This window comes from Fukomys damarensis, unplaced genomic scaffold, assembly GCF_012274545.1.
Source record: "Fukomys damarensis isolate Sample0158 unplaced genomic scaffold, DMR_v1.0_HiC HiC_scaffold_9, whole genome shotgun sequence".
Classification (NCBI taxonomy): domain Eukaryota; kingdom Metazoa; phylum Chordata; class Mammalia; order Rodentia; family Bathyergidae; genus Fukomys; species Fukomys damarensis.
The window spans coordinates 28663212-28683041 of NW_022900921.1; the positions used below are offsets into that span (position 1 = coordinate 28663212).

At 36.4% G+C, this 19830-nt stretch overlaps 1 protein-coding gene across 1 annotated transcript in view; it reads left to right on the plus strand.

Moving 5' to 3' along the window:
* Positions 1-19830, plus strand: part of Ddx46 (DEAD-box helicase 46) — a 52450-nt gene that overhangs the window by 9788 nt on the left and 22832 nt on the right. The window contains exons 4-13 of the mRNA XM_010622023.3: positions 137-233; positions 1908-2073; positions 4417-4568; positions 5385-5498; positions 6392-6557; positions 7132-7252; positions 8643-8818; positions 9723-9844; positions 11068-11146; positions 12869-12951. Of these exons, the coding sequence (XP_010620325.1) occupies positions 137-233; positions 1908-2073; positions 4417-4568; positions 5385-5498; positions 6392-6557; positions 7132-7252; positions 8643-8818; positions 9723-9844; positions 11068-11146; positions 12869-12951 (1276 nt within the window). The remainder of the gene's footprint in view (positions 1-136; positions 234-1907; positions 2074-4416; positions 4569-5384; positions 5499-6391; positions 6558-7131; positions 7253-8642; positions 8819-9722; positions 9845-11067; positions 11147-12868; positions 12952-19830) is intronic.

The window sequence follows — 19830 nt, forward strand, 5'->3', positions numbered from 1 at the left end:
AAAAAAAAAAAAAAAAAAAAAAAAAAATGAAAATGCAGTTTATTGTTATAAGTTTATTTTTAACCTAAAAAGTGAAATGCAATCTACAAAAGTATTTTAAATATCTCCCTTTGTTTTTTTCTCTCTTTTTTGGTAGATCTAGGTCCAAGGAGAAAACAGAAGGTGGGGAAAGTTCTAAAGAGAAGAAAAAAGACAAAGATGATAAAGAAGATGAAAAAGAAAAAGATGCTGGTGTATGTTTGCTAATTTAAAAATAATTGTATAGGGTCAGGATTTAGCTCAGTGGTTCCACCACCTTCCTTGCAAGTGCAAGGTCCCTAGTTTGATCCCCAGTATCAAAAAATAAAAATAATCGTATAATATGAATTGTGTTTCTGTGGAATGACAAATTATTTGTTTTCATAGGGATGTATACTTTCTTTTTAAATGAACATTATCTACTATATTATAAACAGGATAAAAAAATTATCCCCATGAGAAATTTTCTTGAAAAAATTTATATATGTATACATATTATAAATTTATATTTGCAAATGTGATCACACCATGTAAATATTATCAAATTACCTCCCAAAAAGTTATATAAATTTAGACTTCGGAAACCCCAACAACCCAATCCCCTTTCTCCCATCAAGCTCAGGACCTTGTGATTGTGAGCGAAGTAGGTGCGGAACCACTGAGCTAACTCCCTAGCCCTAGACCAGAATTTAGACTAGGAAAATGTCTGTTTTCTTCTATCTCTAAACATGGGATGTCAAAATTTAATTTTCAGTCTCCTAGGAAGTGATCAATACTTCATTATTTTTTTTAATTGCACATCTTTGTTTTAATTGCATGTCTTTGAGTGAAAATATCTAGTATAAACATAGCACATAAACACATCACACACAAAATATATTTTCTTAAGTTTACTGACTTGCACTTTTCTTTTGAGTTGCCTATTCATATTTTTTGCTCACTTTAGAATGTGTTACAACTTTGCTTTTTATTTTTGGTGTGTTCTATTCTTTTAGTCCTTCCTTTTTAGTAAGGGGATTGCTTGCAAAGCACTATAACAGAAAAAAATAAAACATGGGAAAACTGGGCAACTGGTTTCTGAACCAGTTTATTCTGTTGAATGGATGATCCTGAGAAAAGCAAATAAGCTTTCAGGGGCATATCTTTAGAGAAGATGGCCTGTATTGCAAGCACAAAGTCCTGAGTCTGAAAAAAGAAAAAAAATGTATTAGGGGTGTGCATGGTAGCACAAGCCTGTAATCCCAGCACTCAAGAGGCAGAGGCAGGAGGATTGCTGTGAATTTAAGGCTAGCCTGGTCTACATAGTATGTTCAGGGCCAACCTGAGCTACAAAGTGAGGCCCTGTCTCAAAAACAAACAAAAAATTGTATTATTGATCTTTTGCACCTGCCTTGCAATCACATGGTCCAGAGTTCAATTTCAAAAAAACTGTACTAGGGATCAAACCCAGGGATAATCAACCAATGAACTACATCCTCAACCCTTTCTTTAATTTTTTATTTTGACACTGAGTTGCTAAATTGTCCAGGCTGCGCTTAAACTCATAATCTTTTTGTCTCAGTGCTGGGATTTCATGTGTTTGCTGCCATGCCCAACTTTGATTCAGAGGGAAAATTGTAGTTCATGAGTGCATAATGTTTGTAATTAAAATGATATTAAGTCATAGAATTTAAAATCTGTCAGCTTTATTAAAGTTACTTTTTATTGTGATTTCACTGTGATAATATATTTGTAGGTATATTTATAAAGATGTGTGATCTACTAAATCTGGCCTACATTGAGTATACCTATTTTTCCTTTTATATTTTGCCATATTTAGAATGTCACTTCAGGTAAAATCACTAGTACTGGCTTTGCTTTTTACATTTCCTCTCTTTTTTTTCCCCAAGAACTTTGACCAGAATAAGCTGGAGGAAGAAATGAGAAAGCGAAAAGAAAGAGTTGAGAAATGGAGAGAAGAGCAACGTAAAAAGGCCATGGAAAACATAGGAGAACTGAAAAAAGAAATTGAAGAGATGAAACAAGGGAAAAAATGGAGTTTAGAAGATGATGATGGTATTTTTATTGGCCTAACTGCATATATAACAATTCCTATGGACTTTTAAAATAGAATTATTAGTAATATTTCATACTGTTTTTTATTGTAGAAATAATATGTAATACAATATTGTGGAAATAGAATATTGTAGGTAGTGTACATATGATAATCACCATTTAAACCATTTTACAGTGGATAATTCGGTGGTAAATTCATTCACAATGTTGACAGCCATTACCAATGTCCATTTCTAAAATCTGTAGCTGTCCAAAAAAACTATACCCATTAAGCAACTCACCATTCTGCTTCCTATTTAATCTTTATTCTGCTTCGTTCTCTGTGAATTTGCCTATTCTGGGTACCTCATACAATATCTGTCCTTTTGTATCTTGCTTATTTCACTTAGCACGTGCTCCCTCCACTCTCTCTCTCTCTGTCTTCCTCTCTCCCCCTCTTCTTTCTTTCTCTCCTTCTCGCCTCTCCTCTTTTCCCCCTCTCCTCCTTTCCCCCTCCCCCTGTCTCTCCCTTTCTCCTCCTCCTTCAGAGATCTTCCTGCCTCAGCCTCCCCAGTGCTGGGATTTCAGATATGAGCCAACACATCCAGCTCATTTAGCATAATGTCTTTGTGTGTCAGGATTTCTTCTGTATGGTTGAGTGATACTCCACTATATGTGTGTCACATTTTGATTAGCCATTCATCTGTTTATATTTAAGTAGTTTCTGCCCTTTTTTGGGGGTGGTACCAGGGATCGAACTCAGGTCCTTGGATTTGCGAGGCAGGCACTGGAACCACTGAGCTAAATCCCTGGCCCCAGTAATTTTTGCCTTTGGTTACTGTGAATAATGCTGCTGTGAATCATGGCCTTATCGATGCTAAGCAAGTGCTCTAAATATTTGAATTACTGTTTTTATTCTTTGGGGGTATATTTGTAAACCTACAAGTAGAATTGCTGGATTCATATTAAGGGTTTTTTAGTTAGGAGTTTTTGCTATAATGTCTAGTCCAGGTCTAGCCTCAAACCCCTGGGCTCAAGCTGTCTACCTTAGCTTCCTGAGTAGCTAGGACTATAGGCACAAGCCACCACCTGATTGTATTGAGAATTTTAAGTGCTTCCTTTAGTGTTCATGTTAAAATTAAATTGTATAGCAGTGTTCAGTAAGAGTCACTGATTTTACTTTAATTTTTTGTTTTTGTGTTTTGTTTTTTGAGACAGGGTCTCACTTTGCAGTTCAGGCTGGCCTTGAACTTGTAACAATCTTTCTGCCTCAGCATCTCAAGTGCTGGGATTACATATGTGTCGCCACATCCAGCAGTGTATGCTTTTTTTGGTACCGGGGATCAAATTTAGGACCTTGTGCTTGCAAAGCATGCACCTACACCACTGAGCTAAATCCCTACTCCAATGTATGGTTTTTTGAGGGCAGATTTGTACATGTACATGTCATACTTGATCTTTTCTTCCCCTATCACTTCCCTTGCCTCACCCTCCTGGTTTCACACTAGGCGGGGAGGTTGATGTGTATAACATATTTTGATCATATCTACCCCACTATCATCTACCTTATAGCCACACCCCCTTATTTCCTTCTTCTTATTCAGTATGTACTAGTTTCCCTTCTACTTCCCTGTCATCTGTTTTTAGATTTCCACATATTAGGGAGAACATGCAACACCTGACCCTCTGAGTTCTTAAATTTTTAGTGCTAGTATGTTAGTTATGAGAGTAAATTGAAGGTGTGCTTTCAAATCCATTCTCTGAATTTTTTTTATTGAGTTTATTGGTACATTTTAGGTATACAGTACAGTTATATTCATTATTGGGATCTTGTACCTTTACATGACAGGTCTTGGTTCTCATTTTTACCCCTTGTCCCTGCCCTCCCTTCACCCCCTCCTCCCCTCCCCGTTTACAAACACTTTATTTCCATTTTTTCATTTTCTCATATTTTTTTACCATTCTCTAAATTTTCATAACTTGGGAGAGAAACAACCACTCAATAACTCAGCCACTTCTACTTTTTTTTCCCTTTTTTATTGTGCTGAGGGTTGAACTCAGGGCCTTGCCTATGCCAGGTCTGTGGTTGGCCACTGAGCCACGTTCAGGCAGATTCTTTCCTTTTGCTCCTTTTCAGTTAATTGACTCATTAGCATTTCTTTTCTCATTGTTATTATTCAGATACATATGCCTGCTATCAAAAAGGAAAAACTTAGAAATATGAGTATTTGAAATGCACTGTGGCTGGAGGAATTGGAAAGGTGACTCTTGAGGCAGTGAGGGAAAAGGTTAGAAATTGGGTATGGTCTGTGTGGAGTAATTACTTCAAAGAACGTATATAAAGAAAGCATATTCTGATTTTAGATGATGAAGATGATCCTGCAGAAGCTGAAAAGGAAGGAAATGATATGGAGGGTGAGGAGTTAGATCCATTAGATGCTTATATGGAAGAAGTGAAAGAGGAAGTAAAAAAGTTTAACATGAGAAGTGTAAAAGGTGGTGGGGGAAATGAAAAGGTACGGAATTTTTTCTTTATTTAAAAAAATTTCTTTAGTATATTTGTGATACATAATGAATATTTTCATCGTCTTTTCAAAAATTCATTCTTTTAAAAATTCATATTCTGAAGAAAAATTCAGAGAACTTGAATTCATCATTGCATTGTCTTATATTGATTTGCAGTTTTATATAGTTAATGTTTATAAAGAGATGGCAGTCATTTTAGTAAATACTACAGAAACTGGCAAAGTTTAGCTGTAAACATAGTTTCAGAAACCACACTTTAACTGCCATTTTTGTTTAGTATCTTTGCTTATATGTTACCCTCTTAAGACCTTTTCAAATTCCTTATTTTCCTTACCTTTTTTTTATAGCATTCATTACCTTTTCACAAATTAATATAACTCTTAATGTGTTTACTGTTTTTTCTTCTTTACAAAATAAACTCCCCAGGAGCACTAATCTTTACCTGTTTTATTGATTTATGCAGGGTCTTAGAACAGTGCCTTGTGTATCTAATAAGTACAGAGTATCATGTATTTAACCAACTAAATATAAAATATGTGAGATATATTTTGGTTTTTTTGGTACCAGGGAACTCAGTTCCTTGCACCTGCAAAGCAGGTGGCAGAACCACTGAGCTAAATCCCGGGCCCAGATATGTGATTATATTACATTTAAAAATTCATAAAAATTAAAGAGAAAAGCCAACTGCTGTTTTTCATTGTCACTAAATTAATTTGAAATGAAATTACAACAACTGTTTTGCTGCATGTGGTATATAATTTGTATTTCACTTTTGCAAAATATTTCATATTACTTTTTTGTTTTAGAAGTCAGGGCCAACAGTCACAAAAGTTGTCACTGTTGTGACTACCAAAAAAGCAGTTGTAGATTCTGACAAGAAGAAAGGTGAGCTGATGGAGAATGACCAGGATGCCATGGAGGTGATTCTTTAATTTTTACTTTGTTCATGGTGCTGTCTTAGAAGTATTTATTGCAGAGTATTGATGGAGATGTGCTTTTCAGTTATGCATGCTATCACAGGGAATTCTTAGCTACTATAGTAGTATTCAGTTAAACATCCAATTTTAGTATATGTGCTGCCGAAGTGAGCACTAGCTAAACATCCATGTGTTAGATTATTCTGACATTTTCATCCTTTTCTATATACCCATTTTTTCCACTTCTTGTTAGCTCATGTCAAACATACAGTATGGAGAGAAGAAATGAAATGACAGAATGAATTTAATTTTTTCCCATTAATAAGGGGTAATGACGTATAGTGAGAATATTAGCAAAACTTTATTAAAGCAATCTCTCAGAATTATTTTAGCTTCGGTTGACATTTTAACTTCCTTTTTTTTTTGTACCAGGTATCAAACTCAGGACTTTGGGCTCGCCAGGCAGGCGTGGCACCACTAAGCTACAATCCCTGGCTCCATTTTAACTTTCTATAAGGGCAAAATAAAAAGAAATTAAGTTGAAAAATTCTTCCAGATCTAAAGTATTTCTATTCAAAATGACAAATATCGTTTTAGATGATTTTTAAGTTATGAGGGTTTTAAGTTTCTTAAGAGTAGCATGTAAATCTTGTGGGTCAAGTAGTTTGCTTCAAAAGTAGAAAAAGAAGAGCCAAGCTGGATGTAGTGGCGCAGTGCCTCTAATCCCAGCACTTGGCAGGCTGTGGCAGGAGGATTGTCATGAGTTCAAGGCCAACCTGAATTACGTAGTGTGACCCTATTAATAGTTTCTAGGACAGGAAGATTTTTAATTTTGCTTCCCATACAAGTAAATAATAGTGAACTTTTTACTTTTTTTTTTTTTTTGTAAAATGAAGTATTCTTCAGAGGAAGAAGAAGTTGATCTTCAGACAGCCCTTACAGGCTATCAGACAAAGCAGAGAAAACTTCTAGAACCAGTTGATCATGGAAAAATTGAATATGAGCCATTCAGAAAAAACTTTTACGTTGAAGTTCCAGAACTAGCAAAAATGTCTCAAGAGGGTAAAATTCTCTTATTCATTTATTGGTTATAGTGGGATTAGAGGAGGATATACCTCACTTTGCTTAGGAATATAGATGTAAGTCTGTGAGTTGGAGGATGTCTTTGGAAATATTTTAAAATTGAGCAAAAATTAATTCAACTCATTTAGTTGATTATGTTTTTAGGGTTAGAATTGTCTTCATGCGAAGTTACAAATGAAGTATTTCTGTTAGCCCTTCTACTGTTTGAGTTAGACACCTTTGTGAATCTGTGTTGGCTGAATAAAAGTAATTTGGTCAGCTAATGCTAGAAGAACAAGTAGAATTCTTGTCAATTATTCCTTATTCTTTGATTGTTATTGCGATTATTGAAATTAGGGTATTTTTTCTTGGTCTTTAGTTGTTCACAGCAATAATTGCTATAACTGACTCTTGAGATATTTGGTGTTTTCCTCTGGTAGCTTTTATCTGAAATTATCTTTAATAATGTTTAAACTGTTAAAAGTTCTAAGTCTTACCATGCCTAATTGATAAGTAAAGGGTACCAGTAGAACAATTTTTAAGAGTATTTTAATTTGGGTTTTGTTTTGTGTAGAGGTGAATGTGTTTCGGTTGGAAATGGAAGGCATTACAGTGAAAGGAAAAGGTTGTCCCAAACCAATTAAATCTTGGGTCCAGTGTGGAATTTCCATGAAGATCTTAAATTCTCTCAAAAAGTAAGTGGTTGGTAGTTTTCCATGGTTTTCAATATCTTGCTATTCAGAATAGCCCTTTGATGCCACCTGCCTCACCAAGCACAAGGACCTGAGTTCGATCCCTGGTACCGAAAACAAAAAAGTCCTTTGAGCTAGGTGTGGAATGTACACCTATAATCCCAGGACTCGGGGGACTGAGGCAAGAGGATCGCTGTGAGTTCAGTGTCAGCCTGGGTTACATAATGAGACCCTGTCTAAAAAACCAAAGTAGCCCTTTTATACAAATGTCTCTCTCTGTCTTAGTCACTCGACACTGAGACATAATATCCAGCATCTGCTTCTTGAAGGAAGTTTTATTTTGGCTCACAGTTTGTTAGAGGTTTTAATCCATAGTCCACAGGCTCCAAGCATGATAGAGAGGCATAGTGTAGGAGAGCTTTTCGTGGTTTGGCAGCAGGGAAGTAAGAGAGAGTGAAGGGAGGAAACTGATAGGAGGTAAATCCTATGCTACGCCTCAAGTGATCAGCCTCTTCTCAGCAGACCCCCATCTCCTAACATCAAGTCAGCTGTAAGTCCCCATAATCTAGTCACTTCCCAGAAGCCCTGCCTGTAAGCACATGAGGCTTTGGGCTGCATCTAGATAGGAACCATAACAATTTTTCTGGGTTACGTTTTCACTCTAATTGAAAATTTACTCCTTTGTGTGTGTGTGTGTTGCACAGTGCTGGGGCTATAACCTGGGTGTCATGTGTGCTAGAGTAAGCTTTCTACCTCAGTCTTTTTTTTTTTTACCCCAGTCTTATTTTTCCTTAAACAGCTTATAGCGATATAATTTAAATATAAAATTTATCATTTAAAGTACACAATTAAATGGTGGGCCTATGGTGCTGTGCAAACACCTAATTTTAGTACATTCTCTTCCCCCCCAAAAAAAAACCTGTATTCATTAAGGTTTGCTCTAATCCTATTTTCCCTACTCTGGGTAACCATTAATGTGCTTTCTATCTATAGATTTGGCTATCTGGACATTTCATATAAGTAGGATTATATAGTAAGTCTTTTCTGGATGACTTCACTTAGTATAATCAAAACATTATCAGTATTTATCCATGTTTTAGAATCTCATAGTACTTCTGTTCCTTTTTTTATTGGAATCAAGGGCTTGCTGTGTAGTTCAGGCTGGCCTTTAACTCACTGTGTAGCCCAGGCTGGCCTCAAACTTGAAGGGATTTTCCTGCCTCAGCCTCCCAAGTGCTAGGATTACAGACATGTGCCACCATGCCCAGATTTCCATTCCTTTTTAATGTAAATAATATATTGTATGGATATGTCACACTTCAGGAGAACTTGTTTTTACAGGACCCTGAGGGGTCTGGAGAACTCAATTCTTACCTGGTCTTCCTTTTTTTAGGCATGGCTATGAGAAGCCCACACCAATCCAAACCCAAGCAATTCCTGCAATAATGTCTGGACGAGATTTGATTGGTATTGCCAAGACAGGAAGCGGAAAGACCATTGCTTTTCTGCTGCCCATGTTTAGACACATCATGGATCAGAGGTCACTAGAAGAAGGAGAGGGTCCAATAGGTACAATTCTTCTCATTAAATTATTTTTGAAGATATCTTTGTTGTGAGCTAATCAGAATGAGCTGATATTCCATAATCTTAATTACGACAATGAAGATATCTTAATGTACATTTCCTTTATCAATGTGGCACTTTGGGGCTGATTTCCCCTTACCAGCAGGTGGAGTGAGAATCTTCAGAGCTCTGGAGTGACATCTCAGAAGTACAAAAACAGCCTGTCCTGGCACAGCTCAGTTTTAAAACTCGGCAGGTAGAACCCTTGTGCATCTGTTTACTTACATTGAGGTTTGCTCTTAGCCAAATATCAGTGGATATATAAACTCAACATGGAAGATAATAGGGAATTAATATTTTCTTAGTTTTTTTCTTTGCCTTGCAAGGCTGTAGTGCCAGTGTTTCATCATTGGGTCTTCAAATTCAGATTTCTTGATCATTTTGGCAAAGATACCTTCTGCAGATTTGAGTAGGGTTTTGGAAAATTGTTCAGCTCCTCTCTTGGAAATACAGAGCAAAGTACATTTCTCCTCTCTCTGTGCCCCTCAGACTGAGGTTGTTTCAGGAAGCAGCAATATGGCTTCTGCCATACAGTGAGTCTTTTTTTCTGTTCTGTTCTGTGATTTGCAGTTGAAAACTTTATATGGTGTTCCACTAAGTATTTTTCTGAGGGTTGAATGTGGCATTTAACCCTCATTCATTTTCCTGTAGCGTGTTCTTAAAAATCTACTTATATTTATCCTTCACTCTAATCTCTGCATTTATAAAGATTTTGAAATTCAATTTTCTGAGTTGCATTCAATTTTTTTACTAAGATCTGAATTGTATTGCAGAGGTAAAACTTAGCATTTGAAAGCATAGCTTTTCAAGAACTTTAATGGTTAGGGTTTTGACATATTTATCTTTTCAGCTGTCATCATGACTCCAACTCGAGAACTGGCTTTACAAATTACTAAAGAATGTAAGAAGTTTTCGAAGACCTTAGGACTTAGAGTGGTCTGTGTTTATGGAGGAACAGGAATCAGTGAGCAGGTATAAAAGAAACATTCAATAAAGTAAAAAGTTAGTTTTTATTTTAGTGTTTTGAATAGTGACTGTAAAATCATAAGGAATATTATGTATGAAAATAATTGTAAGATTGAATCATGGTCATGCATGGTGGCATATGCCTATAATCCTAGCTATTTAAGAGGCTAAAGCAGGAAGATTGCAAGTTTGAGGCCAGCTTGGAAACCCTGTCTTAAAGAGGGCTTGGGGTTGTAGTTCAGTGGTAGACTGTCCCTGGGTTCAGTCCTTAGCACCACCGAAAAAGAAAAGAAAAGGCAAGCAAGCAAGCAAAAATGGGAAAAACTAAGTGATGTTTTCTGAATTTGTTTAACCACAGAACCTTTCTTAGGACTAGTATTACAAGAACACTTTTCAGTAATGTTTGTTTTTGTTATCCCTGTGTGACTTTAAATACTTAACCTTAGTTTATTTTTAGTTTATTTTCTAAGTTTATCTATGTCAATTTTTTGTCCACAGCTTATAGTAAGAAATATGTTTATAAGCAAAATTTAAAAAACAAGTCACAACTAATACATTTACAAAATAACCTAATACATATGTGCATATTATGTCTTTATAAATAAAGTTAAATTTTATTGATAGGCCACTCTGGTTATTCTTTTTTGTTGTTGTTGTTAGTACAAGGAATTGCTTCTAGGCCGTTTGGCTAAGATCAAGTGTAGTACCAAGGATTGGAACCAAACTTTCCTACTGAACTATATCCTGGGACCTTTTTAAAATTTTTTATTTTGAGACAGGGCCTCGCTAAGTTGTCTGTTAATCCTTTGCCTCAGCCTCCTAGAATACACACATTTCAGACGTGTGCCACTGCATTGGCTTCATTATGTTTATTTTAAAATTCTGGTTATCACTCAGGAAATGCTTTTTGTATTTACTGGTAGTATTTACTAATGGTTACTACTCTCGCCTTGTTTTTTTTGGGGGGGGGGTTTGAGGTATAGTGGCAAATTAAACTGGGTAAAATTCTTTAGTTTCACTGGTTTCCAAAGTTGGCACCATGTGGCTGGCTGTGCTGCAATTGCCCTTTCTGTTATTAATGCTTCCTCATTCCAAAGAATTAGGCTTTGGAGTCTTCTATCAGAACTTGTGTTACCTATTAGAGCCATGCAAAGGCCACATACTATGTTTTTAAATCTATTTAAGTATTAGTGATGAATAGGTTACACAATTTCATCTTCTTTTATTAGATTGCTGAACTGAAAAGAGGTGCTGAAATTATTGTTTGCACACCTGGTCGAATGATTGACATGTTAGCAGCTAACAGTGGTAAGTTAGGGGTATTCTTTTTCTCTCTTATTTTTGAATTTTATGCTTTTTTGTTAAAGCAGATATAGGAAACCAACAAAGGGTTTCTACATTTCTTCTTAAAGCTATAATATCTTAAAATTTGTATTATGACAAGTTTTTGTTGTAAGCATTAATAATTTGTTTTTGCAATTCAATTTAAAGTGTCTTTTCAGAAGTAACTCCCTCTCATCTTTTAGCACATAACTTGGATTGTTAATCCAGTTTTTACTTAGCTTTGCTTTTGAAAGGGTGGAATACTATGCTTTTTCTTTATAAAATATAGACTTTTTCCAACGGGAGCTAGTCTTTTACAATACTGGATGAGATATTGCAGCTTTAAGAAATTTTATCTTTTATAAATGTTGCACGTTTTTGGCACAGATGTTATGCTTTGTTAAATTTTTCCCTATCAAAACTGTTACTAAACTGTTGACATTATTTAACTTCTGTGGAGAAAGGCCCTTCAAGATTTATAGAACTGGGCTTCCGAGACTTAAACCACCAAAGGTAGGTAATTTAATGCTGTTCCCAACCTTGCAAAAAACTAATTGGGGCTGCAAATGTTAGTGTGGAATATTTAAATACTAGGAAGTAACTTATTTTGGCTCATTTTTATTTTTTGAAGAAAATGCTTCAAAAGTCTCCATTGCAGTATTCTGTATATACATAATAGAATATTAAAAACCGAGTAATGCATGTTTCTAATAGCATTCTATTTGAATTTCTGTGTAAATTTATTTCTAATTCTATATGAAGTTGACAAAGTGACACTTGACATTGTTCCATATTGTGCATGTATGGCATTTGAAATGTTTTGGGATGAATGCTGATTAAATAATCCCTTGTTTTTTTCTCAATGCTGCATTAGTTAAATATCCTGAAATTCATCTTGATTAATTTTACCTTTTTCCTTTGTGTGTCCTTTTGGTTTATCTTTAATAACTATTTTATACATGTTTTTGCCAGGTGATTGATGCAACAGTGGTAGCAATGCTTGTATTAATCTTTTTAAAAGGGTTTTTCTGTGTATGAATTTAGCTTTCACTAGTTAAGCCTGGAGCATTTATTTAGACTGGTGGGGAATACTTAATAAAATTAGATTTGTATCTTTCTATAATAAAATGTATTTATGTAATGGATTTAGTAGTCAGGCTTTTTGTGTAACATGTTAGTCACCTAATGATGTTGAATAGGTTCTCGTTAATGTTGATAATATCCATTTAAGGAGCTTCTAACTACATGGAAGTAGATTATAAAGTATGTAAAGAGTTTTCTGCATCTGAAGTAGTTTGCACTGGAACTTGCTTTCCACACATACGCTGTAATCTCTAATATGTTCTTTTCTAGGTGATGCTGTCAGATAATGGCTGATGTGGCTCGATGCTTCATCTCAGTCTTAGTTTTATGATGTGTTTTGGAGAGGGCTGTTTTCTGAATTTTACAGGTTCTTCAGGCCCTATGATGGTATGCAAGAGACGAGTTTGACAAAATAAAGGGCCTCATATATCCATTGTCAGAAAGTATTTGCCACTAGATTAAGACACTGTAGACCAAAATTTCTTTTCACTGTTAACCTACCCCTCTGATTAAGTCAGGCATTTTAGTTCCCTTTACAGTTTTTAAGTTGTTGGTAGTCATAAAATAAATTGTCACTAACTTTTAAGGGTTTATTTCTTTCTTTATTTTTTCTTCTCACTTTAGGTCGGGTCACAAATCTTCGAAGAGTGACATATGTTGTTTTAGATGAAGCAGATAGAATGTTTGACATGGGATTTGAACCACAGGTAGTAATTAAATCACTTAGTGTTTTTGAAATGTAAATATGATCTTTGTTTATATGTTTGTTTGACATAAGGTCTTACTTTGTCATTCAAACTGGCCTTGATTGAACGTACTGTGTAGCCCATGCTGGCCTGGAACTTGGCTTAGTCCTCCTGCCTCATCCTGAATGTTGGGATTATAAGTGTGTGAACTTCCACACTGAGTGTAAAATGTAAATATACTCTTTTTTTTTTTTTTTTTTTTTTTTAATATGCTCCTAACTGCCCTGAGAATGAAATACTTGTTTGGTATCTGAAATTCACATGCATTTCTGTTGCTTAGTTAACATAGTGGGTTAGGGCCATGAAATAAATGTTTACAGTATTTTAGATTATTCATAAAATGTGTTTAGGAAATATTTGTGTAAGTTTTCCTTAGCAATCTGAAACTGTCACTTGTCAAATTAGAATTGGTATACTGATAATAGAATCTTAAACTTTCCTGTCTTATGCTTTTTATTGTCTTTAAAATAGTTTTATTTCATGCTTTTAACTGCCCTCATGATCTAGATAGCATGTGCTATTTACATTTTCTAAATGTGAAAACTAAGATCAGAGCATTTGTTTATTTCTCATAAATGCAGTTTGCTCAAGTACAAAATTTCAGTGATACAAATTTATTGAAATTATTTTTTCTCTGAGCCAGGTGTGGTGGTGCACGCCCATAATCACAGCACTTAGGAGGGAGGCAAGAGGATCACTGTGAGTTGGAGACCAGCCTGGGCTACATAGTGAGTTCCAGGTCAGTCTCAACTACATAGAGACCCTGTTGGTGCACGCCCATAATCACAGCACTTAGGAGGGAGGCAAGAGGATCACTGTGAGTTGGAGACCAGCCTGGGCTACATAGTGAGTTCCAGGTCAGTCTCAACTACATAGTGAGACCCTGTCTCAAAAAAAAAAAAAACAAACCAATTAAAAAAAATTATTTTTTCTCGGAGATGCTGGGGATTGAACACAGGGCCTTTTGTGTGATAAGTAAGCACTATTACCTTTAGGCTATAGGCTCAGCCCCAGAAACAGTGTGCTTTGCTTGTAAGTGTGCTAGAGATGACAAAACAAAACCAAAAAAAAAAACCTTTATGATTAAGACTGAAATAATGAAAATTAGATGAATACAGTGTACTTAAGTTTATTCATATGTTTTTCCAAAAATACATAGCCCATCATTTGACAGTGCATGTATTGTGTTTAGACTTAGGGACTGAATTCTAATTTTAGTATATGTGGTGCCAAAGCCAGCACGAGACTGAATTCTAAATGAGCTATAAATGGGAGTATAAGAAATTGTAAAAAGAATTATAATACTTGAACCATGGGAGAAACAGTTAAAATGATGAGTAGAGGACTTGATAGCATCCTTTAACTCTTGGAAAGGCTGTCATGGAAGCATTGAGTTGATGCTTTTGGTCCCAAGGAGTGGGATTGGAACCCAGTGGGGAAGCTCTAGATCCTTGACTGAGCTTAGTAGAGGAAGGACTTGAATAAGCATTATTTGGATTTGAAGCAGGTTGCTTTTGAGAAGGGGCAGATATCAAATAGCCTTTTCATCTAGGTGTTCTGCCCGCAAGTGATTCTGAGAGTAATGAAAGACATTGCACATTGACTAAAGAAGTTAAGGCAGAGTGAGGTAGGCTTTTTAGAGCATCTTTAAAATCAGCGCATCAGTGTGTTCTAATTTCAAGCATGGAAAAAAAATTAGTTGATAAGAGAAAACTATAGCTTGCTTTTCTTAGTGGTATGTGGTACCTTTGAACAACATTTAAAAGTTATTCAAGAGTTAGGGATATAGTTCTGTGGTAGAAAGCCTTCACTCTGGATTTGATCCCCATAACCACTACAAGGCAGTTTATTTTCTTCATTAAAAAGCTTTTTTTTTTTTTTTTTTTGGTACTGGGGATTGAACTTGGGTCCTTGTGCGTGCAAGGCAGGCGGTGGAACCACTAAGCTAAATCCCCAGCCCTAAAAAGCATATTTAAAGTAATATCCAAGAGAATTTCAGAGTGCTTTGTGGTATTAGGAGGAACAGCATAGGGAATAATAAAGATTTAATAGAAATAAATTGAGATTGGCATGTGAATTAGACATAAACATAATCTGTTTTGAATCTTCTAACAGTAACATAATATATTCAAATAAGACAATTTATTTTTACCAGATATCCTAGTGTTAGAGTATTTTTATTATTGCAGGTTAAAATAACTAAAATCATTTTAGTACATGGCCAAAGGAGTCAAAGGGGAAAATCTACATAAAATGCAAATATAAAGTAAATAGTTTTCTAAGAAGCCAGTTACAAGCAAGATTCCCTATTTTCACAAACTTTAATGAGGACAAAGACAAGTAATATATGTCAGATGGTTTGTGCTGTGGAGAAAATAGTGTAAGATAGTAGAGTGATAGGAGAAAGGGGTGCTACTTTAGGGAAATCAAGAAAGGCCTTGCTAATAGCTGACTTGAATAAAGTGAGGTATTGAGCCATAATGATATTTATGAGACAAGCGATAGGCAGAAAACAAGTACCAAAGCGCTAAGTTGGGTGCCTGCTTAGCCAGTGACTGTGGAGCAGAAGGGAAAGTGGGAGGAGGACAGAAAGAGGGGTGTGTGGGTGTTGTGCTGGCGGTGTAGTGAGGGTATAAGGTCCTGGACATTGGCCAGGAATTTGGGTTTTATCTTTAATGTGATGAGCTAGCCTTGGGGATTTTGAGCAAGGGAATTACTGACCTGGCTTCTTTTTCCTTTTCAGGTGAATCTGTAACTTGTGGGCGTTAGCATTAATAGTGCCTTCCCCACTTTCATCTTGTAGTTAATTAGCTTTAGCTTGGTGATTACCTCCATTTCTCTCGTGTTTCTGCTTTGTATGTGATTTTCCACAGTAGATAAATCTTTTATTTTTTTATTTTATTGATATATTTATTTTTTTGCGACAGGGTCTCATATGTGACTCAGGCTGGCCCCTAACTTGCCAATCCTCTTGCCTCAGCCTCCTGAATGCTGGCATTACAGACATGTTAGCTCACCCAGTTTACGGTGGATAAATCATAATTTGTCTGTTTTCATCCCTACTCCTGTCACATTCATCTACCATTTCATCCTTTATCTTCCTAGTAGAATTGTTCCTGTTTTAATTGAATAAGTATATAATGTTAGGACAATTTAAATGTTATTCACAGGCCAGATGTGGTGGTACATGACTGTAATCCCAGTACTTGGGAGGCTGAGGCAGGAGAATTGCCCTGAATTTGAGGCCAAGGTGGGCTACATAGTGAGTTCAAGGCCAGCCTGGATTGTTACTTTCCGGAGCTTTTGTCTTCCTTTTCCCTCCCCATCTGCTCTCTTCCTCTTTTATTTATTTATTTTGTGTGTGTGTGGTGTTGGGAATTGAACCTGGTCCTTTTGTTTTCAGACAGGTTCTCACTGAATTGCTGCTAAATTGCCCATGCTGGGCTTAAATTTGGTATTCTTCTGCCTCAGCCTCCCAGAGTGCAGGGATTACAGTCATGCACCATCACACTTGGTTTGTTTTCTGGGTTTCTTAGGTCACTATATACTTAAAACTAATGCAGTACCAAAGTGTACTACTTATCCAGAACTCCTCTCAAATAGTTGAGACGTATCAAGATACCTGTTAGTTTCATCTTTCTTTCTTTCTTTTTTTTTTTGGTTCTGGGGATCGAACTAGGGCCTTTGTGCTTGCAAGGCAGGCGGCAGAACCACCGAGCCAAATCCCCGGCCCTCAGTTTCATCTTTCTTCTATGAGCTTTCTCAGAACCCCTGACCAGTTTTAGTCAGGGTTAATTGTTCTCTGTATCTGACATCTGGGAATTGCCATCATTCTTATGGTCCCCTTTGTTTCTCACCGGTGTTGGGATCCCCAAAGTTCTGTATTTTAAGAGTAAATCTTTTAAAAAAAATGAGAACCAAGACCTGTCATGAAAAGGTACAAGATCCCAACAATGGAAAAAAAAAAAAAAAAGTAAATCTTTTAAACATTCACATTAAAAGATTTCCTTCTGTTTGTTTAGGGTTTATGTTCTCCAAATTGATTTTTAGTTTTAATCTCATGATGAGATTAGATACATTCTGTGGATGTGTGCTAATCTTTTGTTAACCATCTATACTTACGGGATAGGGAAGAGGTGAATTCAGAGCTCTTTGTGCTGAAATGAAATCAGCTATCTTTACTGAGAAATTAATCCCCTACCTTTTTCTTGGTACAGGTCTTAAATTTGAAATGCTTGAAACAAATATTTTAGATTTCAAAGTTTTTTAGATTTTGGTTTATTTGCAAAGATTCACTAGTTGAGCATCTCTAACCTGAAAATTTGAAATCTGAATTGCTCCAAAGTGTGAAACTTCAATGCTCAAGGAATTTGGATTTATCCAGGTGTGTTGTAGATGCCTGTGATGCTAACACTCGGGACGCTGAGGCAGGAGAATTGCCATGAGTTAAAGGCCAGTCTGGGCTTGTATTCAAGGCCAGCCTGAACTGCAGAGGGAAACCCTGCAGAAAACAAAGCAAAACAAAAATTTGGATTTTAGGGCATTTTGGATTTCCTGTTTTTGGATTTAAGAGTGTTCAGTCTATATATTCCTTTGGTTTGGAGATTACCTTTTCTGTAAAGAGAGTCTGGGAGTGTTGTTAGAGTTTGTACATACACAGAATCTATTGTACTCTCATTTATTTGTTGTTTAGCTGTTTAATCCTGGGGCACAGATTTTCCTTTTGGCTTTGTTTTAGGTTTAGGCCCCCCCCCCCCATCACAAAGAAGAGACAGAGTAGATCTCAGAGAAGCCACTTCCTGTAAAATCTAGGGCGTTCTTAATTTAGGATTTAGTTTTATTGTGTCTTCTTAGTCATGACTATCTACTCCACATGTTCTTGCTACCATTCCCTGTCTTTCTTTTTTTTGTTGGTTTGTGCTTCTTTTTTTTTTTTTTAAGTTTCCTGTATTTTCTAGGGATTTTGCAGGGGAAGAGAAGGAAAATGTATTAGGTCACTTGGTAATTTTTACTTGGAAATGGTGGCATCTGGCTTTTGGTTTTGATGTTTTGATGCTGGGGATTGAACCCAGAACCTGGTACCTGCTGAGGATGAGCTTTGCCCTGAGCCATGCTGCCAGCTCTGTTATCTGTTTTAAAACCATCATTTTGGCCATTGAGTGTACTTTTGAAATCAGGTATGGTATTAGGAGACTGTCAAGATAATCCTATGAGGGCCGGGGGTTTAGCTCAGTGGTTCTGCCACCTGCCTTGCAAGCTCAAGGACCCAAGTTCGATCCCCAGTACCAAAAAAAAAAAAAAAGAAATCCTATGAGATGAGGTGAAGGCTTGAACCCCGGAGTTCTAAGTGCCCTGAGTTGAATTGCTCCTTTCCTAGTCTTTATCTTTTTTTTTTTTTTCCTGGTACCAGGGCTAGAACTCAGAACTTTGTGCTTGCTAGGGACCACACCACTAAACTACATTCCCCAACCCCTTCATATCTTTTTTTTGGGGGGGGGTTGAGACAGGGTCTCAGTATGTAGTTGAGACTGACCTGGAACTCACTATGTAGCCCAGGCTGGTCTCAAACTCACAGCGATCCTCCTGCCTCAGCCTCCTGAGTGCTGGGATTACAGTCGTGTGCCACCACGCCCAGCTTCATATCATTTCTGATAGCTAAAGTATGGTCCAGGAATCCTGTATATTCCTGGCAAGACCTTCATCCTTCTCAGTTTCCAACCATTGGTCATTGTCCACCTTTAAATCACTGTCAGTGTTCTTGATCATGTCTTTTTTCCTGTTTATGGCTGCCACTACAAGAATCTGCAGACTTCTTGATTCCTTCAGGGCTCTATGTGCACTGATGTGATTGGTGCACCTATCACAGATACTTTACCTTTTTATTGTTTTATTTCTTTCTGAAGCTCTTATCACCATCTAATATATTGATCTTCCGTACAGTATATTGACACTTAATCTGTTTGTCCACACCCATTACAAAGTAGGCAACATGAAGACTTTTTAAAAATTTTGGGGGCACTGGGATTTGAACCCAGCGTTTTCATACTGAGCTACATCCCTAGCCATTCATTCATTCATTCATTCAGTTTCCAGATAGGGTCCTCACTAAGTTGTTCAGGCTGGGCTCCAACTTTTTTTTCTGGACATAGTCTTGCTGTGTAGTTTAGGCTGGCCCTGAACTATTATGTAGCCTTGAAATAGCAGTGATCCTCATGCCTCAGCCTCCTAGAATACTAGGGTTACAGGCATTTGCTACCATCTTTGGCTTCAGCTTTTCTTGTATTAGATACACAAAACAAAATTCATGATCTTCACCATTTTTAAAAATTAAAGTTTTTTTCCATCATTTTAATGAGTATAATACATCTTGCAAAACTACAATTATATCCTTACATAGTAACTCCCTGTTCTTCTATCACCTTCCAGCTCCTGGCAGCCACCACTCTACTTTGTCTCCATCATTTTGACTACTCTGATTACTTCATGTAAATGGTATCACAAGAGTATTTGTCTTTTCATGACTGGCTCATTTTACGTAGTATGTCTTCCAGGTTCATCCGTGCACTAGCCTGTGTTAAAAATTTTCTTCCTTTTAAAGGCCACGTAATATTCCATCATGTATATATCAACATTTTGTTTATTCATCTTTTGATACACAGTTGGGTTTCTTCTATGTTTCAATTTTTTAAGGAATTGTCATTGTGTTTTCCATAGCAGCTGTACCAGTTTGTATTCTTACCAAGAGCATACAAGGGGATTGTTGTTTCTCCTGATCCTCACTATCACTTGCTATTTTCTGATTTATGTTATTTTATTTTATTGTGGTCCTGGTGATTGAAC